General features: G+C 36.7%; 2 protein-coding genes across 12 annotated transcripts in view; one reads left to right on the top strand and one right to left on the bottom strand.

The window, feature by feature from the left end:
* The window catches only part of SGCG (sarcoglycan gamma), a 106,133-nt gene extending 102,479 nt beyond the window's left edge, over nucleotides 1-3,654 (top strand). For 8 of the 9 annotated variants that reach the window (XM_064409218.1, XM_064409215.1, XM_064409217.1 and 5 more), the window contains 2 exons: nucleotides 133-178; nucleotides 1,082-3,654. In XM_064409218.1, the coding sequence (XP_064265288.1) occupies nucleotides 133-178; nucleotides 1,082-1,221 (186 nt within the window). In that variant the 3' untranslated portion in view covers nucleotides 1,222-3,654. Of the gene's footprint in view, nucleotides 1-132 lie in introns of all 9 variants that reach the window. The other variant, XM_064409219.1, reaches the window with a different exon arrangement.
* An 81-nt stretch (nucleotides 3,655-3,735) lies between these two features.
* The window catches only part of SACS (sacsin molecular chaperone), a 56,766-nt gene continuing 32,942 nt past the window's right edge, over nucleotides 3,736-27,559 (bottom strand). For all 3 annotated transcript variants that reach the window (XM_064409209.1, XM_064409212.1, XM_064409211.1), the window contains 3 exons: nucleotides 25,212-26,694; nucleotides 23,050-23,141; nucleotides 3,736-19,089 (listed from right to left, as the gene is read on the bottom strand). In XM_064409209.1, the coding sequence (XP_064265279.1) occupies nucleotides 7,529-19,089; nucleotides 23,050-23,141; nucleotides 25,212-26,694 (13,136 nt within the window). In that variant the 3' untranslated portion in view covers nucleotides 3,736-7,528. The remainder of the gene's footprint in view (nucleotides 19,090-23,049; nucleotides 23,142-25,211; nucleotides 26,695-27,559) is intronic.

Here is a 27,559-nt window from a genome sequence, read left to right as displayed (position 1 = left end):
CTTTGTATATAACAAGTCCTGTGTAAAAGGCTGTTCTTAAGTCTCTGCCTAGCCAAATTCAGCTTGTCTCATGGCACGTTATTGCTTTACCATCTCTAATAACCCCGTTTGTCCTGCTTTTTCCCCACACAGCTTTTGCTCGATGCTGAAACTGTGCGACTGCCCAAGCTGCCTGAGGGTACGAGGGGTGGATCCGGGATTTCTCAGGGGCTCTATGAAATCTGTGTGTGTCCAGATGGAAAGCTCTACTTGTCAGTTGCCGGCGTGGGCTCCACTTGCCAGGAATACAGCCGAGTCTGCCAGTGAGGCACCCCAAAAGGCCACACACCCCCTTGGGCATCTGAGTTTTGTATTACTCCTAAAGAGCATCACTGAAAGCATATTTTTCAGCATTTTAAAAACAAAAAGTACTTACAATTTAGGAAACAAATCTGCATCTACAGTTCTGGAATACAGGGTGTAAGGGAAAGAAGAGCACAAATGACATTTCCACTTCAGAAGAATGACTTGAATCAAATTACATGTTTTGTCAGTAACACTTGGAAAACAGCCTTACAGAGAGCATAGAAAAATAAAACAAATGTGTTTCCTTGCTGAACTATTATTCAGTCAGATGATTATGTCATTGTTCATATTTTTGAGATCAGTGGGTTTTTCCTCTCACTACATGTAAACACTTACTGTATTAGTGGGTGAAATGAAATTGAGAGAACTACTTGAATTATTTGTAAGACAAAGCATTATTTGGAAAATTCAGAAAGTGCCAGCAAATGGTCTATGCAATTTTGTTCTTGCAATAACACAAGATAGAAAAATGTGGTATTTGTATGAGTTCTGTGTAAAATATGTTAATTTGCTAATAGCTTTCTATTTTAATTTGGCAACACATATGCTGATTTGCTTCTTACTGAGATTCATATAAAAATAACTAATGCAAAAAGCTCCAGAAGTCATGAAGGCCTCTCTGTGTCTCAAATCCATTCACTATACAACAGAGAAGTATATTAGTATATTTTATAATAGCAATTGTTTGTTCTACTGCCTGTACCATCATATTCATTTAAATCCTTTTTTATTTTAGGACATGCTAATTCAACAAGGCAATCTGTTATGCCAGCTGGACTAGTAAAAAAAAAAAAAGCGTCTTCAGATTGTCTGACACAAGGAACTATTTGGACACTGGGAAAAAATCCCTTTATGCAGCCCACAGATTTCAATTAAGAGGAATATTTCATTCCCATCTGCACCTGTTTACTGGTATTTCTGATCCTGTCAGACTGGGACTCCATCACAAACAGAGAGAGTAAAACTGTTACTATTTTTTACATTAGGATTTTGGATACAAAATAAATGTTCACCAGAGCTGACAAACCATTTATTGGCCTTGTAAACAAACGCAACTGCAGATCCATTCTCCTGTACAGTGTTGCACTGAACACAAATAAATTGTTTGCACACCTTTGGGTAGCAAGATTTGTACTTAAGATTTAGTCTGTTGTTTAAACCTCATGGATTTTTAATTCCTTTGATGCTGTTTTGTATATACATTATGATCTCCAGGAAGGAGCTATCACATATTGCATTGGTGTCTATTTACAGAAGGACTTTATCCCATAGTGTTAGTAAACCACAAATGTCCACCTTTTGGAAAAAAAATTAATCACCATCATGAAAACAAAAGAATCAGGACAAAATAACTACTAACAAACTTGATACTTAAGCTCTGGTGAACAAGGGAAGAAAATCAAACCTTGGATGAGATCCCCAGGTACACACAAAAGCCTGAGCTGAGAAACAGTCCCCTGTTATTGTGGTAAAGCCCAGGGCAGTCCCCACTTTAAGGGCTGCCTTTGCAATTTCTCCAAGAATCTGATGTACAGAACTGAAACTGCCCTTCAGCAGCAGGGTGGAGCCCTCAGCAATTAATGCAGACACCAAGAACTTCAGTAGAGCAAGTAGGAAACACTTAAGGTGAGCTTAGGTGAGGGAAGCAAGGGTTCACATGTTAGCTGGAGAGTGCTCCAGCTGTTGTTCTCCTAAGGCAGAAGTAGGAAGCCACACATCTTTCATGTCTGAAATTGCCTTTTATTGGGCTTAGACTCATTCCCCTACTCCTGTCTTCAGGAGTCCAAGACTATTGGCAACAAGGGGAGAAATATTTATCTCCACAACTGTATCTTGACAATATCTGTCTCTAAGGCTAAGCCCTCAGCTGAGGCACACTTTAACAGAAACTTGTCTTCAGTATTCCTTTAAAATCAGTTTAGGTGGTTCCAGCTCCATGCACAAGCTTTTAGAAACCAAAATACATGCACACTTCATTGGATAGGAATTTCGAGTACTAAAATAAAGGTCAGCAAATACCCTTGCATGTGCCAGATACCTAAAAACCACTGCTACAATTAACTTGGAGAATTGTAATGTCACCAGTCTCTTACAGGTGTAGTATTAACAGCAAAAATGGCACTTGAGTCCTTAGAAATTTCAGCCATTGTTCTGACATTGAGGAACATATGCCCATTTCCGTGGAGTATCAAACAAATAATTCCCTAATCTAACCCCTAAATGTTAGCCAGGTACTGCAAAAGAGTTAAAAATCTGTTTGTTCTGCTGGCAACAGAAGCACAGCCCTTTAAGTTATACATTTTAAGCTTTTGTTTTGGAGGCACATTTTCAAATGTGATTTGCCAGTTGATTCACAGCAGGGGATTGAACTGAGGGTTTCCAGGCAAGAATAACCTGACCCCTAAAGATCTAGGAAAATCAGGGTGCAGTCCCCTGGCTGGTAACACTATTAAACAGGATAGCACTTCACACTGCAATAACTACTACCTTTCTTGTGGAAATCTTCTGGACTTGCTTAAGTTCACAGTGGATTTTGAGTATACCAAAACCTAAAGAGGTCTGCTGTACCCTCAGCACTGCCACCCGAATCACCAACATGATCCCTTTCATTGCTTAATTTTCTTTCTTCTTTTCATTATGCTACAACACTGACATCAGAGGTATTGTTCCAGTATAGAAGTTGTGCATGTTTTAAAGCATGGCTGGCAACATCTTGTCACTGACTATTTTTTCTCTTTTATGTATGGTTAGTAGAGAAACAAAATTTATGCTAACATTACCAGAATGTAATCAGCTGATGCCACAATCTGAATTGCTGTTAATCTTATCATAGTTCATACATCGCTAAATTATCGTTTCTGGTATCTCCATGTGGATGTCTATCCATCCCTCTTTAATACTTCAAAATTACTGTTTCTACAAAGTTCTATCAAACTTCAGTAGTTACAGAGTAACAGAAAATTATGGCACAGGGAATTGAGAGTATGCAGTTCTCTAGTTTATTTCCAAAAGCATTATCCAAATGGAGAAGAGAAAAAAATCACTACCAGCATAGTGAACTGATTTGTTTGCATATTTACTCCCTCAAAAAGAATTATTTACAGCTGTTCTTGCAACTGGTTCCAATTGTTACACAGTGGAAAAATGGTAGAAAAAGTTCACTGGTAATTGCGCAAACACAAGCTTTTTTTTTTCCATTTCACAGTCCTTTAGTATTAGCAGTTGTCTGTCTTTATATAGCTTTATGCAAAAGGAAATTGCAAGAATTGGAAACCGAGTTCTTGAATAAACTTTATACATTTTGAACAATCTGCTTCTGCTTTTGTATTCAAATGAAACACAGCTGAAATGAATGTTTTTATTTTTAAAACAAAATTGTTTTTCCAAGACTAAGAATGTGAAATGTACTTTATTTAAAAATATGAATGCAATTCTTGGTCCCAGCTAAAAATGTACTTAGCAGAATTCAGAAAATGCTTTACAATTAGGTTTCATTTGACATCTAGAATTCCTTTGTCTTAATCAGTAGTAGGTCAAAGTTAACAAAGAAATTACGGCAGATACTGAATTAATCATCCAGAAAACAAACCAATGAAAAGATAAACAGTTTTGATTAAAAATTCATTGACAAAACCCTTCATGTGACAAAAAAAAGTGTCTTCTTCAAATGAAAACATTTACTTTGGCTGCCAGGTTTAGTTATTTTTGAACTATTAGTTCTGCCTTTGTTCCCTGGGACCAATCCAGCCTTTCTCAAAGAGTTTAGATCCAGCAACAGAAAATCTCAAAGGTGGTACTACATTCCTCTACTTTAATTGGAGAAATTACAATAGATTTAATTACAGCCTTGTTTAAAGCAACCCAGGTATACCAGTACCAAGTGCATGCAATCCTTGTAGTAAATTTTAAATCCTATTTCACAAATCATTACAGTAACTCTACTGATAATGATTCGAGTACAAATATTGTAAAACTGCATTTTTTACACAATAAACCATTTATTCTGGTGGTAGTCAGCTACACAAAAATCTATGTCCTTAACAAAAAACAACAAAAACAAAATGGAATAAAACCACAAACAAACAAAAGGTATTTTTTATTGTCACAAATTGCTGAGTAAAGTGTCCTGTGCTTTTTAGAATAGCTGTGTAACACCTCATTGTTTGAGAGGAAAGTTTTTAAAGCACAAGATAGTAACAAGCCTATCAAGGCTTATTCCAACTGCAGTTCCTTAGATTTAAGCTGTTCTATGTATAGTTGAATCAGCTTCCTATACCACTGACTTTTTGTTAAACTCCTCAACTGTAATTTTGGGATACAAGAACTGAAGCTGCTTTTCCTAGATAAACTGCTGGTACCTGTGGAAGACAGGAGATAGACCTGAATGAAAATATATTTTCTCCAATGAGGACTCATTTAATGTGCAGAATTACTTACTAAATGTATTTTTGTGGAACCTACATGCTACCATTTACTTCTATGGACCCTTACTACAGAATCATCACATCCTAACTGTTCTAAGCCTCCACACCTGACTTGGGACACATTGCCAAGTCTCCCAGCTGAGCCAAAAGGAAGAATCAATTAAGCATTTTATTTTTTTTGTTTTTATTTTTAATCAATAATTAAATGGCACTTATCAAATCATGTTCTGTCAGAATATGGTCTTCTGGTCTCACACAGCCTCTGTATTTATGTTAGCTGTTACAGTGAGTTAAGCAAATAAGAAACTAAGAGACTTCCAACTGAGACAACTCTCTTGCCTGTCCCTCTGCAGCCATCTGTAAATTTTATTGCTAGTTTCAATTCAGGAATAACAGAATTAATTTGTTTTTTCTGTGTCATTCCAGTTTTCTTTCTCAACTTGGCTCAGAGTTTAAAATTGTTTCAGACCATTAGCATAAGAACTGGAACCATTTTCTTTCTCAGTGTCAGTGCTCAACAGAATATACAAACTAAACAAAATTAAAGTTATAACAGAATAGTTTAGTGGTTCTGCACAGCTATTTTAACAGTTCATAATAATAATAATACTGGTAAGGCAACATTAGTTGCATATAAAACACAGTTAAACACTTAGAAGGTTTTTCTTCCTCAAGAGCTCGCGTAAAAACAGGAAAGTGTTCATGGTGCTCCTGTTATACTTTTTTATGCTTCCATGAGACCTTATGTTTTAGCTCCATTTAAAATGAAAAGCATGAGAACTGTTTCCTTTTCAAGTATTTTGCTTACCCTGAATACTATTCATCTGACTTAATGCACAAATCAAGAACCACAAAGGAATCTATTTTAAAAACATAGGGAATTAACTAAACTGATTTATTTCATGACACACCAGGATTTGTGTTTTACTTACATGCTATTTATTGCAAAAAAATCAGCAAAATGTACAATTTGTTTGAGAAAACTGCAAACATTTGTCATTGCAAAAAAAAAAAAAAGGCAAATTTTCTTTTCAATAGTATTTTAATATTTGTACAATTATTTAGAATTAATCAAAAAAAGGTTGTGTATTTACCTATATAAAAGCTTCAGCTTCAAATAATAGGTAAGAGTTAGCTTACGTGATAAAACCGAAACACATCGGACTGAAATATATGTTTGCATTTTTCTTTATTAAATGTATGGCACTTATTTTAATAGCAGAAATAATAATAATAGGGCTCCACAATCAGAAGCAGTATCATTTTCCAACTGTCACATTTCTTCGAGAACAAGGCCTTTATAATTTACTCAAAACTGAGGCAGACTTCATTGTGATTTTTTTGTTTTTGTATTACAACCCTATCACAGCTCTATCAGCTGTATCAGCAAGCTTGATGTTTATTTTCCTTTGTATTCTGTAAGTTAAATTGCAGTTTCACTGTGCTGTCAATTAGACAAGTGTAACAGCATGCCTCTGGAAAATGTTTGACATTTATGTTCAGTGTGGCTGATCCAGAAGGAAAAAAAAAATCCTTTCATTTAGCATGATCCTTCCATTTTTTATTTCTTTAATTTTTTTTTACAAAAAGCTAATGTTGAACATACCACATGACATTACCAAAAGTATTACAAACTATAAAAGAAAAGAGTGTGAACTAATAATCAGATTTCTCAAGGGCTGTAGTGAATAACAAAATAAAACCAGCATTACATTGCAGCACCTTTAAACACATAACAAAAAACAGTGCTCTGTGTACACAAAAAATGATTTACTGAATTGTACTATTACCAATGTTTGTGGAAAAATATATATATATGTACATACACAAAGGCACACACGCAGGGGGAAAAAAGGAACTCAAGCATTTAGGCATCTGAAAACTCAGTTTTGGTGTTCCAAAAAAAAATCATAAAACACCATATAATAATGTTCACAGATTTTATATCATCCACATGCTTTCTCATTAAACAAAATATGACAGGCTCTAAAAAAAAAGTAAATTAAATACTTAATGATTTTATAATAAAGTAAATGCAATCAATGCATGACATGATGTGGCATGTTAAATCAAGTATCATTATTCAGCATTAAAATAACTGTACCAGTTCACATGTACTAAACTAGCCTTTAAATGTTTACAGTGTGATACTGCAGCAAATTTATAATCAGATCCAGCTGATAAAGAGTATTACTGTGAGTGACATGAATGTCCACAGAACGCAAAAGAATACAGATATGCTTTGGAGCAATATCTCCAAAGTTATTTTAACTTCCACCCCGTTTCCCCATTTCATTGCATGTCCAGTCTTAAGATTAGTACATTGAAAACTGACATTGCTCTTTCAGAAACATTACATTAAATGAAATAAATCTAATAAGGAGTTATAATTACAGGTTTTATCTAACAGAAAGCTAAGCTTTGGTTATATAAAGTGCAGTTCAATAATATGCCAATTAATCACAATGTTGTGCATACATCTAATTTTTGCAGCTCAATTTCCTTGCAAATTCTAAAAAATATTCAGGTTTTGTTTTACAGTTTGCTTAACAGCAGGCTCAGTTAAGGAAAAAAATCCCATTTAAGCAAATTTCAGTTCTAAGTACCTCAATACAATCCACCTTTGTGTACGACACTTCTAAACTGCTTGGGACCATGCAACCTCTTGGACGTTCCATAATCTGCAGAGCTGCATTTGTATGCCACCACTTAAAACACCTAATTCTTGACAAAACAGTCCCCTAACCTCTTCAAAGAATTTATACTTTTTGTTGTATGAAGTTTTCAAGTTTTATTATGATACAAGCAGTGCATTCCATCACTCTCATAGCAACTTCTGAAGTAAACCTATCATTGGGAATCTGTGGAAAAGGAAGTAAGTCAGGATACCTAGTTTTTAAGCTATCTACTCCATAAGCCTCCAATGTCTGAACGTCATTTGAAAGTCCTTCAAGTTGCTGACTGTACTCCTCTATTTTTTGTGCAAGGGCTGCTGGTTTTATGTCTTTGTCTGACTTGCCCTTCACAGCGTAGTCAGCTGCAATCAAGGCTAGTTTAGTAGAAAGGTAGCACTTAAAGCACACCCATTCATTGGCATTTTTATGAAGGTCATTTCGTGCAGCTGAAAAGTTGGCTCGGGCCTGCCTAAGCCATCGACGTGCCTCCACAGGATTGCCAACAGACCTGAACGTAGGTGGGACAAAAAAGCGCTGGGAGTAAGAGGGCCCTGTGGAGGAGGGACACTTTTCTTTATACTGTTGCCTTTCAGATTTGTGGCTTGTTGCTTCCTGATTCCACGAAGTGTAAAATCTCTGAAATGAAAATTTATCTGACTGAAATCGAGAAGCAGAAGATGAAAATGGTCTCCTTGAGGCTCTGTCCATATTCTGATCCATAAAGGCCTGTTTTTCCATCCTGTTAATCTCATTCTGCAAATGTTTGAAAACCTCATTAGCTATATCAAGATTCTCTGCATTTTTATCTGGGTGCCATTTAAGATACAGCCTCCTAATAATCTTTTTTCTTTCAGATTCTGGAAGCTTCCAAGCCTGTTCAATCACAGATGTCACTTCTTTTAATATCTCTGGCAACGAGTTTGACTTTATCTTTTTTGGAGAGTGGTGTTTTGAGGACATTGTTTTGTGGCTCTCTCTACCAGTGAAGATAGGTGGAATTGCCCTTGGTCCATGTGCTGGAAATTCTGTAGGACTGGTTGGGGTAGAAGGTGTGCTATCCCTGCCTTGAGAGCTTTCCTCTGGTCTGGAAAATTTGTACAAGTCAAGGGAGCTGACTATTTTATATTCACTATATCCAATATCAATCTGGTAAATCTTCCCTAGAAAACTTGGGCTTTCATCATCTTCTCTTTCTACTTCTTGCACAATGATTGCATAGGTATAAGTAGGCTGATATGATCCATATATATCACCACCTTCAGAATCAACAAGGTAACCAACATATTCACCAGGATAAAATACATTCATTGGATCCATTAGAAGTGTATAGTGAATTTCAGCTGGTATAGGAGTGCCAGGTGTTGGTAGTTCAAGTTTTGATGGCTCAGAAGAGTCATACTTCACTCCTAAGCTGTCAAGCTTCTCACTGATCCGATAAATATCATTACAACCCAGCATGGCAATTAAATATGAGGTATCAGAAATCAGGTTGTCAGTTGCAGATTTTAAGGTCATGGCTAATGCTAAGAGGAAATTTATGTCCTTGCTGTCAGAATGCTGTATGTAAAGCAAGATTACTGCATTTCCATATCTCTTCAAGAAAGCAAATGTTTCACTTTTGCTGTGGGGAATAGGAGCAAACCCTTTAACTCTTAATGTTGTCTGCAACTTCTCAAAACAGGAAACTTTCAAACCTTCTCGCAAAGCTTTGCAAAGTCTTATTGCTTTTTCTTCATTAGCCAGGAAAGCATTGTCATTTTCATGCTTCATAATCCTAATGAGTCCTGTGATGAACTGCTCTGAAGACAACAGTAACTGTAACCTTCCCTGCAAAGAACATAACGCTCCAAACTGACAAATTTTGGGAGACTCCTCATCTAACTGTTCTTCAAGTATACTGCTAAGTAAGCGAGGCCTCAGCTTTTGAGGGAACAACATTATCAATTTAGTGTGAAAGCCATGGTCTTTGCCCAAGTAACACTGGCTAAGATCAACAAGCATCTGCACACCAATGTTACCTTGGATTCTGCTTTTGTAGTGGGGTGCATCATCAAAAACTAAGATACTAGACTTTACCAACCTACCATCCTGACTAGGAAGGTAAAGGGCAAAATCTCTCATATTCTCAAGGTCATTCCTAACCTTTACAGAATCATTCTGAAGACTTTTGAACAGGCCTGAAACTACTCTTTTAACTGTGCGCATTTCATTAGGATCCAATTGCTTTCCTTCCGAGCTCTTATATATGCGACCTAGAACTTCAACATACTGCTTTGTTGAAATAATGTCTTCAGTGCCCAAATGTTTAAATAACTGATGGAAAGTGCCAAGTTCTAATGGAAGTTTGTAAAGATAAGGTTTGAAGTCAGATTCATACTCAAGGTTTATTACCACCTCCTCAGGCTTAAGGAGCTTCCAACCTTCTTCCACCATTACAAAAGAAACTCCTCGAAGCTGAAAGCGGAATTCCCTCTTCTCTGTACTAAGAAACTCATAAATGCTTCTCAGGACCTTGGCCCTAGTTTTCACCATGTCCTCATCCAAAGTTGTTATATTGCATATGTTCCTGCAGTTATTGATAACTTTGTCCAGAGGAGGGTCCAAATTAACATTCAGCATGGCTAAAACTTGCTCAAGCTGTTCTTGTGCACCAAGACTACTCCCCTCTTGCTCTTTGATGCTTAAAGGTGTTGCTTTCTCAGGAAGAATAGGACATGACGTCCATAGCAACTGCAACACATCGGTCTGCTTGAATTTAGGGTTCACCTGTGCCCCATTGAATCGTATAAGAGGAAGAGTTCCATTAACTTCTTGATACTGAGGATGAAACCTCACAAATTCTGCTGGAGCTCGCTCAGGGCACAGAAAAGGAATTAAAGACAATTCTTTCAGAAAATTTCCTGAAAAAAGGTCAGCTCTTTCTTGAAATATATGATGGAGGAGAACATCGACAGTATTCTGTAGTGTTTCTTTAGACCAGTTTTCTGTATTTGCTCGCATGCTGATTTCTTTAGCAAACTGCAGTAACTGCTGCTGTGAAATGATGAATTTCAATCCGATATGTCGCAGAAAAGTTACCCATGATGGAAGGAACGCTGCTTGATTTTTTGGTTTTGTAAATTGCTCTAGCTTCTTAAAAAAATCTTGAGGTATAAAGAATTTTTCAGGCAGCATAACTTCAAAGACTTTTACAGTCCTGTCATAAAAGTACTTTGCAGGTTTTAACCTATTGCTTGCATCATGAATGATCAAAATGCTTTCAAGCTTTTCAAACAGCTGTTCTTTCATTTCTGAAGTTTCTTCAATGCTAGTTAGCCTATTCTTTAAGTAGATCAAATGTTCTAATTTTGCATCATAAGACAGACTTTCAATTTTTGGCAAAAGATGTTTCAAGTACACTTCAAGATCATCCACAGAGACACAGCCAAGCAGAGTATACAAATCTTTCAAATGAACCTTCTCCTCAAGAAAAGCCGATGAAGTTGACTGCGTCCATCTGTCTACTTCCACTGATGGGATGCTTTTCGTGAGGACATAACATGTCCCATATTTTGCAATGCTGATGTATCGGCCACTGATTGATTTGTAACATGGAAGAGACTTTAAAATTTTAATGTCATCCTGAGACGTCAAATGACATAAGTTGCAATTGAAGTACATTAGGAGAGCCTCAAAGTCACTTTCTGCTAACTTTTCAGTCTTAAAAGTTGATGTCTGTACCATATATTGTATGGCTTTCAGAATGCTGGAGGGATTATCTATGTTTGCTGTACGTCCTGACAACAAAGGCACTAAAGCACTGTCTTTGGAGCAGATTTTGTTCAATGCCAGCTGAATGCAGCCCGTTTTCATTAAAGCATGGAAGACTTTATCACTCTGAGCATTTGGAAAGACAGCTATATGCATGATGCTGAGCGGCAGCAAGACATCACACTCTGGCACAACCAGGTGATTGGCTGAGACAGTAAACTTTACACCTGGAAGCAAAGTCCAGTCCTTCAAAGTTTCAATAACACCATCGAATTTTGCTTGTGTATCTTCTTGCTCTTCCTTAATATTTAGAGACTCACTGATAAAATGCCAAGCACTCTTCAGCCAAGATTCACTTGCAAAGTTTTCCTTCCATTTCATACAATTTCTAGTTTTATACTCTCTAGGCAGCACAGATGACAACAATTCCGCAAAACTTCTGATGTCAAAGACTTTTGCTACTTCACTGCTGAGCAGAATATTGTTGTATCTCAAATACAATGTGTTCATAAAGAGATCCTTCCGTGACGGAATCAGTTCATGGTATGTTGTCAAGAACTTTGGTCGCTTTGAATCAAAAACTTGCAAAACATTGTCAAGAGTAATGAGGAGTGGCAAACCTTCAATTTCGATTTCATTTTCTTCTGCATCTTTGAAACAGTAGTCAACCAGGAGTTTGAGGCTATGGAACAGTTTCAAATTTGTCTGCTGAAGACGACAGGGTAACTTTCCAATGTGGCAGTTAGAGTCTGGAAAAGAAAATGTCATCAAAAACAATCGGACATCAGCAGGTGTCACATAGGTGACAGGAATATCTGCATCTACCAAACAGTGGTAGAGATTTGCTGTCTCATCACAGTTATATACCAAATTAAATCCAATTTCTAAGAGTAAATGCTTTAGTCTGTAAACATTTTCAGCCACTGTCTTCCGTGTTGTGATGTTGTATTCTGTGGTTTTGAGGTGCTGCAATTCATCTTGTAGCAAATTGTCAAAGAATGGTCTGCCTTTGTTTACAATAGACATGTTAACCCATGTGATGATAACAGCAGAATGCAAATCAGACCCATCAACATTTGGAGCTCTCATAACAGGTAACAGACGCTTCAAATCTTCATAAATGCAAGTGTAAACTGCTTTCACTAAGCAATACCAGTCAGGTTGAATATCAAGCCTATTAACTGGGAAAAAGGATAGAAACTTTTTTAAAGTGTCTTTCACAGCATGAATAGGTGTGTTTTGCAGCACTGATACTGCAGGGTCAGTGCCTGGAAAATACCTCTTCTTCAGCTGAATCAGCAGCTCAACATAGGCTGGTGCTATCAGCGCTGTCATCAGACTACTATTCCAGTCACTTCTTACTCCAACACCATTATCATCACGCCACAGATTTCTTCTTGCAGAGTCCAGAGCAAAGTGTCCATTCACATGGAAAGGTAATCCAGTTTCTAACGATAAGGGTAAGAAACAGAATGCTCTGTGGGGTTTTTTGTAATTGTGAGTAATGCAAGCTGCTACTCCACCACGAGGGAAAAGAGTAATGTCCTCATTCTTGTGGGCTGAGACCACACTTTTGGATACCTTTTCCATGGCAGAAAAGCCTGACCTGTTACAAATTAACCAGGTGGTGAGATTTCCTTCAGAGTCTTCAGTATCCATTGTGTAAGTAATCTGCTGTACAGGAATTTCACTTAACTGCTTCTTTTTAGTTACACTGTCGATCACAGATGCATGGAATTGCTTTCGTTTCAGTCTGTCTCCATCAGTGATTTTGCCTTGTACAGAATACAGGACATTCAGTGCTCCTGTTGTTTTTTCTATCTCACAAATAGAAATTTTTTCCATATGGTTCAAAAACATTAGGAGTTCTGCTCCATCTGTACGCAGCTTATCCAAAAGATTTTGGACCATTCTATCTGAGCATGGAACTGATGAAATTTCTGATACTTTTGCCATTTCTCCATTTCGAAGAGGAAACCTAAACATTGTACAATTGTCCAGTTTAAAGTGATTTCCTAAGTAGAGATCTAGTACATCTGAGAACTGTGTTCTGAAATCTGCATCCAAATCTCTAAACATGCGGCCAGGACTTGTTGATGTTGAACCTGGTGCATATCTTGCATGAGGGTCAAAAATGCAAAGTATATCATTACCAGACAGGAAAGAAGGGCAATCTGTAATGTGGTAAACAGAATTGAAACCTATACCATATTGTCCAGTTTTACAGGGATTTCCTACTTTTGTGCCTTTTCCAAGGTTCTGGATTCCCCGAATATCATCTTCTGTAAAAGGCTGATTGTTGTAAACACACAGTGCTGGTCCTTGAAGTGGTGCCCATTTCTCATCAAATATTCTATCGGCTGGATGCTGCCTAGGATCAAAAACAAAACAGATCTCTGTAGCTTTTGCATCATCTGCATTCTGAAGGAGCTCTTTCAGCATTTCTTTTTCTGAAGGGTAAGCGTTCAGAATGCTTTTAATTCTACTAGTCAATTTTTCTTTCTGGCCAAATTCTGTTCCAAGGGTAGTAAAACAGATATTTGATGCATATCTTTCTAAAGCTTTATGGCGTTTTGGTATTGCTCCAAGCTTCACTGCAACTTCTCTTGGAATATCGCCATGACAATATTTAACAGTTGTGTCTTTAACTTTTATCCATGGACAGTCATTGTAACACAAAGATTTTGCAGGCAGAAGTGCAAGACGAGTATCTGGCAACAATATCTCACCATACTTTTTCTCACAAAATTCCTGCTTCTTCTCTCTAATGAGGCCCCATATTCCTTCACTAATTATTCTCCTGCAGAGCTGAAAATTGTCTTCTGTTAGTTGTTTGGTCCCTCTCTCCTGATTTATTAATTCCAGAACTACAGCAAAGTCTTCAACTGTGAAAGCCTGTCTTACACCCACACTTTCAAACAGCTCACGGAAACTATTTTTGTATTTGTTAGGCAATTGATAGAGATAGGGTGCTGCTTCAAAATTCAAATGAAAAGACACTTTTGATGGATCAGCATACACATTCTCAACCAAAATAAAACTACAGTTTGTTAGCTGTTCAATTATCATGGCTTTCATTGATTCACTCTCTAACATTGCTTCATGCAGATATTTGTAACAAGCATTAGTGATGTTTTCTTGATACAACGTGATTCCATCAAACGACTTTGCAACTTCTTCTAACTGATTTATGACTAAATTAACAGCTGGTTTCTTAAGTAAACCCAAAAATTCTTTGACGGCTAATGACAAAGTACCACAACCTTTAAAAGAGTGGGAATTTTCATTAAGAATTGGTTGTATGAGGCAAACTATATCTTGATGATCAGCAGTGAAGAGATCATTTGCTGAAAACATCGCTTCAGGCGGAAAATCACTGCCTTTCCAGTGCAGTGAGAAGCCTGCTGGTTTGCTAAGGAAAGGAAGGAAAGGAATGTTTTGACATTTTGCAGCAAATTCTTTAGCTCTAGGATCTCTAGATTTTAATTTTTCATCAATAAGACTCAATATAATGCTGCTCCTGAGACAAGCTGCAGCATGATCAGTCTTGTTAATTTCAGCTACTGACTCTGCACGTTCTATCAGATCTTCCCACAAAATATCATCTTTAGCCATTCCCAATTGCACAAGTTTAACCAAAATAACAGGGTTAAGATAATCCTGAGTGGTACCATAAGGAAATCTTCCGTCCTCAGCATCATACAACTTTGCAACTCTTCCTTCAGGATGGATCAGTCTTGATGGTGTAACTAATGAATGTCCATCCAATGAACAGGGAATGCATGGAGTAGCACGAAGAATTCCTGAGAACTCCTCAACTTTTTCATTGAGAACATAACGCATCAAAGGATCGCGTAGCTCTGGATCAATCTCCTGAATGTTAGGGAAAAATACCTCAGAAAAGAACTGTTTCTCAGAGAAAGTGTTCTCCAATAATATGTATTTGCATCCCGCTTCTTCAAATCCTGTCTTTACCCAAGATGGAAGATCTACAGCACACAGATTTTTGGAACCAGTTTTTTTCAGGTACTTCAGAAAGATCTTGAAGGCTGATGGCCCAACATCTGGCCGCTTCAGTATGGAGTCATCTAAAAACCTTACATTCTTCATGGAAACCCATGATGAACCATCAGAGAACACTTTGATCCCTTCTTTGCTTTTCATATGAGCTATGTCCTCATAAAACCCTTGACAAATAACAGAAAAATCATCGTGAACTGAATCAGGATCTGGCCACACTGCACAGTAACTGTAGTCAACTAGCTCACCATTGATTGCCATGTCACGTAAAACACAAAGGGCTTCTATGTAGGCTTTTACAATAACATGCCTCATGAATACTGTATTCCATCTTCCTTTTGTGTCTGTTTTCCAAATCTCTTTCCGATTTGAAGTAACTGCAAAGCAGCCATTTATGTGGAGAGGTAAGCCTGTTTTTATTCGCAGAGGTAAATAGCAGAATACTTCACCTATGTTGTTGCAATTAGGTTTCACAATCCATTTTTGATCCTGGGTTTCAGACAGCAACACTCCTACACCACCACAGGGAACGAGGCCTAGTCTTCGTCCACTTTCATGCAAAGAAAATTTCAAAGCATCTCCAACATCCATGCAAGAACATATAAGCCACGTTGTTGAATCTACTGTTTTCTGTGGCAATTCATCACCTGATCTTTTCGTCTGTCCTGATTTAGCCATTTCAAAGAAAGCAGCTGGATCATCTTCTGTACCTCTGAAAAGTGGAGACTGTAAATCAGCAATCCGCCTAAACACATGGTGAAACTCTTCTACTACTATCTGCAGGATACATGACGACTTTGGTGTTTCAGTGGGAAGCTTTTTAGTACTGCTGCTGCACACCTTCATGAGTTTAGCTGCTTCCTTTAAAACACTTGCATTTGGTGCAGTCAAGGCTTTGGAAGAACACAGATTTTTTCTGATAGTGACAACATCTTGTGCCATGCCAGGATCATCTGCTTCAATTTTCAAGTATTTCAAAACCATTGAATTTACACTCTGAGCAAATATAATTAGTCTATGACCGCAAATGCTAAATTCATCCACAAGAGAGTAAATGTCTGCTGTATTGTAGGATGCACTGCTGACTTCACTCACTTTAGCTTCCTGCTGAGTCCTAAAGGACAGCCTGAAAAGTGTTCCTTTGTAGCTATAGGGAGATTCTACTGTCAGTGGTAGCTGGCAACCAAAAACTCCTATAAATGGCCTAAACTGATTTGGAAATTTTCGCAGTCTCTTCTGTTGCTTACTCCAGTTGATTTTGATGCCAGGGTTAGATTTATCTCTGATATGCTTACTTATATGGTTGACATTTGGATCAAACATAATCATGAACTCCCGGCTCAAAATAATAGGAACATCGGTGATATGATAAACAGAATTGAATCCCAGTCCAAATTTTCCTACTTTGTCAACTTCACTCCTTTTTAGAGACTCTCCTAATCGAGTTATATTTAGGAAATCAGAGTCAGAAAACTCAGAATTATTGAATGACCACAAAGCTGGACCATGACATGCTGCCATTCCTGGATCCAGAAGGTTCTCCCTTATATCATTATTTCTTCTCATGTCAATCAGGAAATTACATTCCGTTGCATTAGCATCGTCAGCATTTTGAAGAAGCTCCTTAAAGATATCTGAAATGGAAGGGTATTCTTCCAATATGTTTTTAATTCTCACAGTCAGAGGCTCTCTTTGCCCAGATTGCTCAAACCCCATATTTTCTGGATTAATGAGTCTTGTGCTAAGGCACGGGACATTTAACCACTCAGCAGTTTTCATTGGTATGTCTTCATGCACCAAAATTATGGGCTCAACAGAATCCTCAAGCAGATCGTTTAAGTCATCAACTTTGATGTCACAGTAACAGCACTCATGAATTGGCTTCATTGCAAGTTTGTAAGGAAGTTTGCCACTGTACAGCGGCATGGGTGTATGCAGACTTGCAGGGATCTGATTGCTGTACAGCCATCTTATGATGCTCAACATAATGTGAAGGCTTTGCTTACTCTCTTGTTCCGAGAGAGACTGCTCACTCTTCAGATATATTTTCTGAATGACCATAGAAACATGGTCTGGTGTTAACTCCTCAATTGAACCACAACATTTAAATAACTGGTGAAACTTCGCCATAGTTTTTGGAACATAATGTAGATAAGGCTGGAGATCAAGATCAGGAACCGATTTTATAACTGCTTGTGTGAGGGAACAAAATGTTTTACCTGTCCAAACCCAGGGAAATTTCAGGGCTTTAAAAGCTTCTTTGCCTTCTTCTAGATGATCATGCATAAATCCATAAATCTCAAGCAAGATATGCTGAAATTGATAGTAGTCCTCATCACTGAAGGTTTTAGAACTATGCCAATCAACTACCACCTTGAAATGTTTCAAGACTGCTTTTATGCTGGGCTTGGTGGGGATACCAAGTGCTTTCTCTATATCCAACAGTACATTTTCCACAAGAGGAACTGAGGAACCAACTAAAATTGCATGCGCTATATCACACATTTCTGGTGGTGAACAGAGATTACAGTGATCTCCTTTCCAAACCAAGGACCCTGGATAATTTGGAGGCCTTTCCTTACTTGCAGGAATCCATTTTATCTTTTTCATTGCAGCTTTTGTTTCAGATGATTGAAGCAGCATATGGTTTTTGTTCAACATCGTCAAGAGAGTTCTAGCTTTTCTTAACAGCAAATCATGACTGGTGCTAGGGTCAGCATGCAAACTTTCAATTTTTTTTGCCACTCTCAAGATATCATTTTCCTCAAGGTTGGCTTCATTTTTTAAGCCTATTTGTCTCAGTGAATGAAGAACATCTGAGGATGTAAAAATAACAGGGGGGAAGCAACTTTCCTCCTCAGCATAAAACAAATGTTGCAGAAGTTCTACCTCAGGATCAAAGAGTTCATTTGCTGACATCATCTTTTCTGGTGAGATCTGAATAAACTTTAGTGGTGTCAGCCAATCTATCACATCTGTATTCTCATTTTTCAGAAAAGTCAGATTTTCAAGTACCCATTGCATTATCTGTGCTGTTTCATCACATGAATAAAAATCACTTCTTATGTCTTCTATAACAAACTTCAAGCAGTCTGTGCTCTTTAGTTGTTCTATTTTCAGCAAATTAGCTAAGCGAATAGTTGCTTCATCACTGCTGTCAATTATTGGAACAGAAAACCTTAGACCAGGAGGAATTTTGGCAGTGTGGTGTAATACCTTACTACCTTTTAGCCCAGTAAAAACAGGAACACTTTCATCAGATGATTTTTCAATTTTTTTAAATATTAGCAATTCCTGAATAATTCTCTTCTCTTTTTCATTTGCATCTGTTAAACTAGCTAAGAATGCCCTAAGAGCATCTTTATGTGTTGGTGGGAATGAGGCAACCTGATTGCATAGTTTCTGTAAGGACATTTTTTCCATTATTTGCAAAACAGCACTTGGCAATGGTGGATGCACGTATTTTTTTATAAGTGGATGTTGGATTGAAATATCCAGTTTCTTAAGTACAACTCCACCAATTTTCTGAATAATATCAGATAAATATTCTGGGAGCTGAGTCTCAGATTCATCTTCCAGAATGATGGGTGATGGATTCCTAAATCTAACCAGTTCCACCGATGTTTGATTTTCCTCTAGCAGCGTCTTGGGGATAAGCGGCATTTCATCAAACACGCTCAAGTCATCAGAAAAATGTATATATAGATTCTTCCAGACCATCTTCAGCCAGGAAATTGGTGGGTGCTTTTTTTCTTCCAAGGCTGGATACCACTGTACAACCACATCTCTCCCAGGCCACACGCTGTTCATAACTTCTTTGATGAGCCGGGCAAACCTTTCGGGGTTCAGGAGCTGCAGCTGAGTGCATGGCCTCCCTAAAATTACAGCAAAAGGGAAAAGCTGTGAAAATCACAGAGCAGAATAACTTAGCAAGGGGCAAAGAAAAAGGAAAACAAGGAAAAAAAAGTCTGATCTGTGCCCTCTCTTTTTCTGGGAAAAAAAAAAAAAGAGTTTGTTAACCAGGACTGCAGATACCAGTTTCCTTTGCTTTCAGGAGTTAATTAAAAGCAAATACATTCCATATTAGTATGAAAGTATAAACAAATTGAAAATTATCAGTATGTTATTACATGTGTTAGTTTAACACAAAAGTTCTCAGGCATACATAGCAACTAGAGATTTAGAATTGAACTATAAACCTTTTTTTTAGTTGATTCTTTACCCAACTTATTTGCTTAGTGTTAAATAAAAATCTAGTCCTTTATTTCTCTATTACTGCAAATGTTCAAACAGATTTGAAAGATCATTTATTAGATATAGCAAAGTGGTTCAGGTGCAGCTGCTCTTACAACTAAAACTGACAATTAACAGACTCAGGCAGGAAGTGCTGAAACTAAGTCTATCTGTTTTTACTATTATTGAAGTTCTCACTAAAAGAAGCATGTCTTTACACTCATGTCTTAATAATCATTAGGCAAGTTTATACTCAAAAACTACAGAACTTCTGGACTAAAACAGCACAGAATGAAAATAAAAATACCACTACCTCCTAACACATCAGAAATAATGACAGAAGTGAAAGCAAAGCATCCATTTGAATTTCAAATCTTTCATCACAAATCTAGATAACATTGGCATTTTCTTGAAGGCAACAGTCTAAATAAGATTAAGAGCATTTATAAACAACCTTCAGAAAAAATCTTTTTTCTTTCACTTCATGGTTACAGAGCTACAGACTCTGATAGCTCTGTTGAACAGAAAAGCAGGTAAACACATCAGCCTTGTAAAAGTGAGGAAAACTTGCAGAAGGGGCCCATGGAAGACAAAAATCTACTTAAAAGCTAAACTTAAATCCCATTTTTGTAATTTGAGAACAGAAGATAAAATACTGGTTTAAAAGTTATACAGGTAATCTTAAAGTACTGGCAATCTTCCTGCATGTAAAATTATTAAATATATATAAATAAACCAATGAAAATATTGATCATTTCCATGAAACATAATTACAAGATTTTCTTCACCAAAGCATTTTCCCCTCAGATGTATTTAGAAATCTTTTCATAATTATGTTAGATTGCTATCTCTTGGCAGCACTATTTGGCAAGCTTTTTTACAAGAAAGCTGGGGCAATGAGAAAAGCTAATCACCAAATTCACACAAATATCAAGCTTCAGTCCAAACCACTACATCTTCAATTAATAACCATACCTGAAAATCCCCAGAGAAGCTGTTGGGCTAGAATATAATCAAATCCATTTTTAGAAAACATCATGTGAACTACATATTAATACACTAAGTAAAGAAACAGTTACTAACTCGACAAATACAGTTCACACTTTAGGAGATTAAAAGTCAGATCTGTTTGCCTTTGAACACAATAAAAACAATTGTATCCCATCTCAAAGAAATAATATAAGAAGTTTCTATTTCTGCAACTGTATTAGAAATCTCTCTGATGTAATTTCTACAGCTATATAAATAAAATTCTTGACAGATTAAGATTTCTAAACCTGTCAAAACCCCCTCTAATACTTACTATTTATACTAACATACAATTTTTATGGTAGTGCAGTTGTACAATTATTCAGAATCATTGAGTGAAGAATAATTTAGGAGGAGGTAGAATGAAAAGTAGGACACCTGAATCTTGTAAAGGATTATCTAATAGTATTTAATAATTTTTAGAATATTTAGAAGAATACTCGCCATATTTATTTACAAAAATATGTTCTTCTAAATGAATGAGAGGCATACTACCCAGAACAAGTCCCTAGAAAAATATCATCCAAAGAATCTGCCAGAATAAAAGAGAGACAAAAGCAAGACTTAAATGTGACCTAAAATCTCCCCAGTAACTAAAAGGAGTAGAAATACTTCATTGCAGTTCTGAGACCAAGCCTGCAAGGGAAGCATTGTCCTAGAACTCAGCAAGGGACTGGTTTAATAACATACAGGGGTTTTCTGTTTCTGTCACCTCTGTGTTTTCTGTTTGAGATGTATTCAGGCATATACTGTATTTTGTTTTGGTTGTTTTGCTCTGTTTTTTAATTTAAGCTTGGTTTTAGATTGCTTTGTGACATTCACTCAGAGGAAATTGTCTATGGAAAGTACATCTCGAAAATCAGCTCAAGGTTTCGCACAGAACAGACATTTTTCAATACTAACTTTGCTGTCTTACATAAAATCTTCACCCATCTAATCTCACTGTGGTTGTCTTGATACCTATATATATCTATTCCTTAAAAGGTACTATTAAACAGTAGCTGCTTTTGGTTCTATACTAGATCACGAATATTCGCTTTCTGGATACACAATTTAAAGTAGTCATTACTTTCAACACTTTACATCTTGTTTAAATATACTACAGAGGGAAATTAACAGTAGAGGAAAAAAAATTAAGCATATTCTACTGCATTAACAGACACAGCATCCATCATCTAATATGCTAATAGGAATTTGAAAATTCTGCTTTTTAAAATAAAGGTTTTCTTTGTAATAATTTCAAACTTGATGTCTTTCATATTCAATTAGAGGCACAGATTTTATATATTAAATACATTTTATATTAAATATTTACATGTTTTACTGTATGCAAAAATTATTTTAATTTTTTCATAGATGCTTTGCTATAGTTTAAAAATTTATCATCTTGCCTCAGGATTACCTTATTTTTCTTTTGGTTTTGATAATGAAGGAATGATCAAAACATGGAGAAAGGAGGAGCTTTAGAACTTAACAAAAAGAATAATAAAGAGGAAAGATTTAAAGGATTGAAGGGGAAAAAAGGTCAAAACATAGAAGAAACATAGAGTAAATGACTTAAGACCATAATAAAGGATATAAAGAAAATCAAGACTGTGAATAACAATATTCTACATCTAGTTCTAACATCTTCAGTCTAACAAAGAATTCTGATGAATCAAGTAATAAAAAAAAGGCAAGAATCTTTTTCTGAAAAGTACATTTCTAGACATTGAAGAACCACTTACTTTTAAATAGTATAAGTATATGGTGAACTAACAAGTGGCTTGATTTGTGAACTAACAAGTGGCTTGATTTGTGAATTGTGTTTACATGAAACTACTTCTGAGATTTAGGCTTCAAATTTATCAATCAAACCGTAAACACAAGAGTGGAAAGGTAAGTGCAGACAAACTCTGAGAAGAATAAATACCAGAAAAAAAAATTAATTGTGAAGACAGTTAAACACAGAGGTATCTTAACTACAGATAAAATAAACTCCTTCACCATGCCTTTTGATCATGATTGGGAGTATTTCAGTAGGTCCACACTGACATAACGATAAACCATAAGTTAAGGAATATGTGTTTCATCATGTGTTAAGGAAACACATGATGAAATTATTTGATCTACAGTATGCTTGAGACTAGATACTTAATCTGATTTAACCTGGTTTAAAATAAATGTACTGAAGGGATCACCTGCAATTGTGAGTTAAAAGATGATCCACAGTACTAAAACCATGACACAGCCATTGCAAATATATGCAAATACTATAAATAAAAAACAGAATTAAGACAGTCTTAGGTGGAAGAATACTATTTGACTAAAAAACTATTCTTCACCCTTGAATACATTTTACTAAATTGTATCACAAATTTTCATCCTTCTTCCTTTGCCTTTTTGTTAATTTATAATTTTCATTTGTGTCATTACAATTCAAAGAAGTCTATCATATCTTAATTGGGTTTTTTTTAGATGACTGTCTTATTTATGGGAACTCATCTTCAAGAGACATTACTTTAAAGTTGGGGTTAGAGCTAGTCTGTTTGAACCATCAGAAGTTCCATAAGAAAATACAAAAGACGCATTACCTCGGCTTTTGGCAGCTTCTTTCAAAGCAGCAAGGACCTCAGGCTTCAGGTCATCAGAGAGTAACCTTCCCTCCAGGCCAGGAAAGAGTGATCTAGCACACCATAAAAAAAGAAAAAAATAATAAAAAAAGGCCCCCACACTTATGCAAAGCCTCATTTATTTGTGTTGCTGTATAGACATCACCAGCATGGTAATCATCATGGCAGAACAGAGAAGCATGCGAAGCAATCATGTGCATATGCAGGCTAGGGCTTTCAGTGAGTATTTTCTGACAAATAAAAAAGTTATACATTTAGAAGCAGAGAGCAGTAAGAAAGTAATTTTTCCAACTACTTTTCTTTACAAAGCAGGTCTAAGCAAGTTTTCTTTGATAGAAAAACTGGGATTAAAAACTATTTTCACCTATTTGTATGCTAATAAGAAAAAAAAAAAAGTAAAAATAACACTTACCATTCTATGTCTCTTAGAATTCTGTTTGAAAAGTTTACACAAAATACAACACATAATCCTAGAATGTCACACAGACCTGTGAATTTGAAAAGATCTAAAAATTTCAGAAGATCTGCAGTCAATACTTAAAATTATTGTGCCAAGAGTCAGTCTCATCCTCCCCTTCTCTTACTTTGGCAGTTAAAACTAAATCAGGTTTCAGGGCTTTGGTTTTTGTGAAATAAAAAATAAATATCCAGTTTAATTCTGATCACGGGTATCTTCATTAGACATAAGCCAACACAGAATCATGTTCTTCCACAGTCAGCAGAAAGAAAATTTCTAAGCAGGCTCCAAATCTGAATAAGAGCCAATGTCCTAAATTTAAAGGGTTCTGAAACAGCTAACATACATAATTTATCATACTTAAAACATTAGAATTAAAGATACTTGATGTAGACAAGAATAGAGGCAAAGAAAGCATTACTATTTCAAATTCCCATTTCATCACAGCTAGCAAGGAGATTTATGCCTGTTATAACATGCTTTTGTATCAGTTTTACAAGACTAATCAAACAGGTCCATTACCAATGGATATGCAAATTGTTTTCAAGAAACATGGGAAGAAAAGTTACTTGACTCCAACTGCTTTTCTTTTAGATTGGCTGTCTATATGTTAGTCAAAACACAATTTACGTAAGGACCTCACTTGAAGCACTTTTTACCTTAAAATAATACCGATATGGGCACACTCCAACCCACCTCTACTTCCCTTTTAAAAAGTCCACAGAGCAGTAAAAGCAACAAAACCTATGCCAAGTGTCACATTCACTCAAGCTGAGGGTCTGGAAATTAGTGAAACTCTGAGGCAAAGGAGAAGGAGGGCTCATTGTACCCATGCATAGGGGTAGCACTTTGTAAGAGGAAACATCTGGTGTGTCTGAGTGACTTCAAGCCTTATGTCTTTAGACACTGTGTGCAGAATGGTCCAGACTTAACAAGTATTTAATACATCCATAATCCAGTACAGACATAAAAAGCAGTAGTCATGCTTTCTCCCCAGTGACCCCAGGCTCATTCATTCCAGCTAGCCTGCCCTCTGCTATCCCCTCCCCAGTGTCAGTGCAAGCTCTGTTGGCTGATGAGATGAGAACCAAAGTGGAGCACTGATGCAGCTGGGAAATAAGCAAGGGAAAAAAACTAATTGGAGAGGGACTGGAGAGAACAAAGGGAGAGCAGATGCAAAAGACAGCTCATCGAATTATCTGCTTATTTCCTGAAACCAGTTTTTAGTACTACCTCACTGAAATTGTGTTGTGATAAAAAAAAAAGCCAGACATAATCTCAAGGCTTCAGTTTAATAAAAGCCCTTAGCATTACCTAATTTAATAACTTCCTAGTGTGCATGTTGCTAATCTCCTCGTATTTGTAATTCCAAGAAGAAAATGAACTGGAAATGTATCCTGAGGTATTCTCTTAATTGCAATCACACAATTCTTTTATAACGGGTTAATGGCAAATGGGTGTCAAACTTTTCAAATGAGGCATATGAACACAGACATATACATATATACAGAAAATTGAGTTCTATCTATGCCTTATTTCATCACAATAACATTGCTTGTTTGCTGACAAGCAAAGGAGTCTGAAGCTCTGTTTTAACACAGAAATTTTTAAAAAAGAAAAAACCTAACAAAAACCTTCCCCACAGTATTACAAATATTAAGCATACCTGGGATAGTCTTCTGAGGTTATGTAAACTACATCCTGTTCTGACACAGATGAGGAAAAAGGAATAAAATTCCCATTCTGTAAAGGCAAAAGCTCCAATCCAATCAGTTCACTGTAGACTCCATCAGAAAGCACAAATTCTAAAAGATGAAGCTTTTCTTCAGCAGGTCCACTGTGCCCAGATTTCCTTAGGACTTGCCGCACTACAGCAGGAGTCACTTTTTTCACAGCTTTATCAGTAGAAATAGTAAGATGCACTGCACTTGCAATATTTGCTGGTACCTTAGCAATCTGCTTCCCTGAATTCTGGAGGTAGTTGAGAACAGACTGCGTGTACTCCAAACTCTCATCCATTTCAGAAAAGTACACCTGTTCCACCTTTATCCACTGATTACTCACTGAGTAAATAACTGTATGCTGGAGCAGGTCTTTAAAGAGAGGTACAACTATGGGTTTCCAGGGTACCCTGATTTTATTCTCATCAGGCCATAACCTATAAATTCTTTCAGGTGACAATGGAAAATCTGAATTCTTCTCAGTCTCCATTCGTTTGATAGCTTCCAAGATAAGGGTGGTATATGCCTTAGGCACTATATTTACCACAAGGAGGTCATTCCACAAAGCTGCTGGATCTCTCCACTGATCCAACTCTCGCCATTTAATACTCCTCCTGTTGTCTGTGAGACCAAAGAAGCCACTAACATGAACTGGAAGTCCAGTTTTGCTTTCTTCGCCAGGAGGCAAAGGCAGAAAACAAAATGCTCTTCCTGAAAAGTCTGCTACAGCTCCATTTTCCTCCTCGTTAGTTGCTAAAGACATGGCTATTCCAATAGTAGGAACAAATTTCAAGTCATCAGCTAAACCATCCAGTTCAGTGCACATTCCTCGACCACCCACACAATTACACACTAACCAAGATGTTTTCTGTGCGTCCTTAACACTCTCATCTTCTACAACTATATTTACATGGTATGTCACACATGTTATGCTATTGCTTGGAACTCCCTTACAATACTGATTTATTGCAGTTCCCAGGATTTTTATAGAATTGGGTCTTTCATGTTTCAAGGCCTTGTTCTCACTGGCAGTTACTCTAAAAACCAGCCTCTCTGTTCCATCAGCTTCCCGTATGTGCAATGAAACATCCTGAACACTCTTCAGGAAAAGCAATACTGTGTCTGCATCTGCTCTGAAGGATTCAAACAGCTCCAAGACCTTCTGTTTGTCATAAACATTGCTGCTCAGTTGGGAAGGCTGCAGACGAAGTGGGAAACGAAAAAATGTACCAGGAAAGTTTCCATTCTTAAAGGTTTCCTTAGTGCTGCCAAATACACCAATGAAAGGTGCAAATTGGTCCGTAAGTTCATTTATTTCCTTGCTATCTTCTTTTAGATTCCAACACTGGCCCGACTCATGAGGTCCAAAGAGGGTTTGATGGGGATCAAGCATTCCAATCTGGTCACCACTGAAGATGCTAGGGACATCTGTATCCATAAAAAAAAAAAAAACAATTACTAATAATTCTAAAACAAGATACTTAAAAAATACGGTGTTAAGGAACAAATCTTAAAAGGCAAGAATAAAATATTCTAAAACTGTGATGAATTGAGTACAATCCCTAGGGAAATGGCTGAGTCACCATCCCTGGAGGTATTGAAAAGACATGCAGACGTGACCCTTAAGGGACAGTGGAACTGGCACCATTAGGCTTATGGCTGGACTCAATGTTCTTAAAGGTCTTTCCCAACCTACATGATTCTATGATTCTGATAACATAACTCAGTGCTTACTAACAGGGAAGAAACAAGCACACACCTATTCTGCAAGTGAATATATAAATACACATTCAACCAATTGAATTCTAGCTGACAGTGGCAAACAGGAAGCACAATTTCTTACAACTACATACTTTTATGTTTCCAGTATTTTCAAGGAAAAGACCAACAAATTAATTTACTACGTGTGTTCTACTACATTCATACTTTGTAGATCTTGAAGGCTGGCAGACTGTAATTTTATACATTTAAAAGCACAAATTCACAGAATTATCAAACCACAGAATATATTCATTTTATTCACGCTCAGCCAGGTAAAATATTGTTTAAAAATTCACGTGTCTTACAAATTCAATTCATAAGGTAAAAAATTTTATTTCAGCAAAAATTTGCCTCTTATCCTGCACTATTTAACTGTGGAGACTGTAAGCATTATTTATGCTTCTTCTGAACCACAATAAAACATTCTGGGAGAATAATAGATTTCAAGGGTGAATATTAAGAGCTTGCAAGACAGTATGTACTATGAATACACCTCTATTACATAATATCTTTTCTAGCAATAAATAAAAAC

The sequence above is a fragment of the Passer domesticus genome, chromosome 2 (genome assembly GCF_036417665.1).
Source record: "Passer domesticus isolate bPasDom1 chromosome 2, bPasDom1.hap1, whole genome shotgun sequence".
NCBI classification, from domain to species: Eukaryota; Metazoa; Chordata; class Aves; order Passeriformes; family Passeridae; genus Passer; species Passer domesticus.
This window is presented reverse-complemented; position numbering and strand designations above follow the sequence as displayed.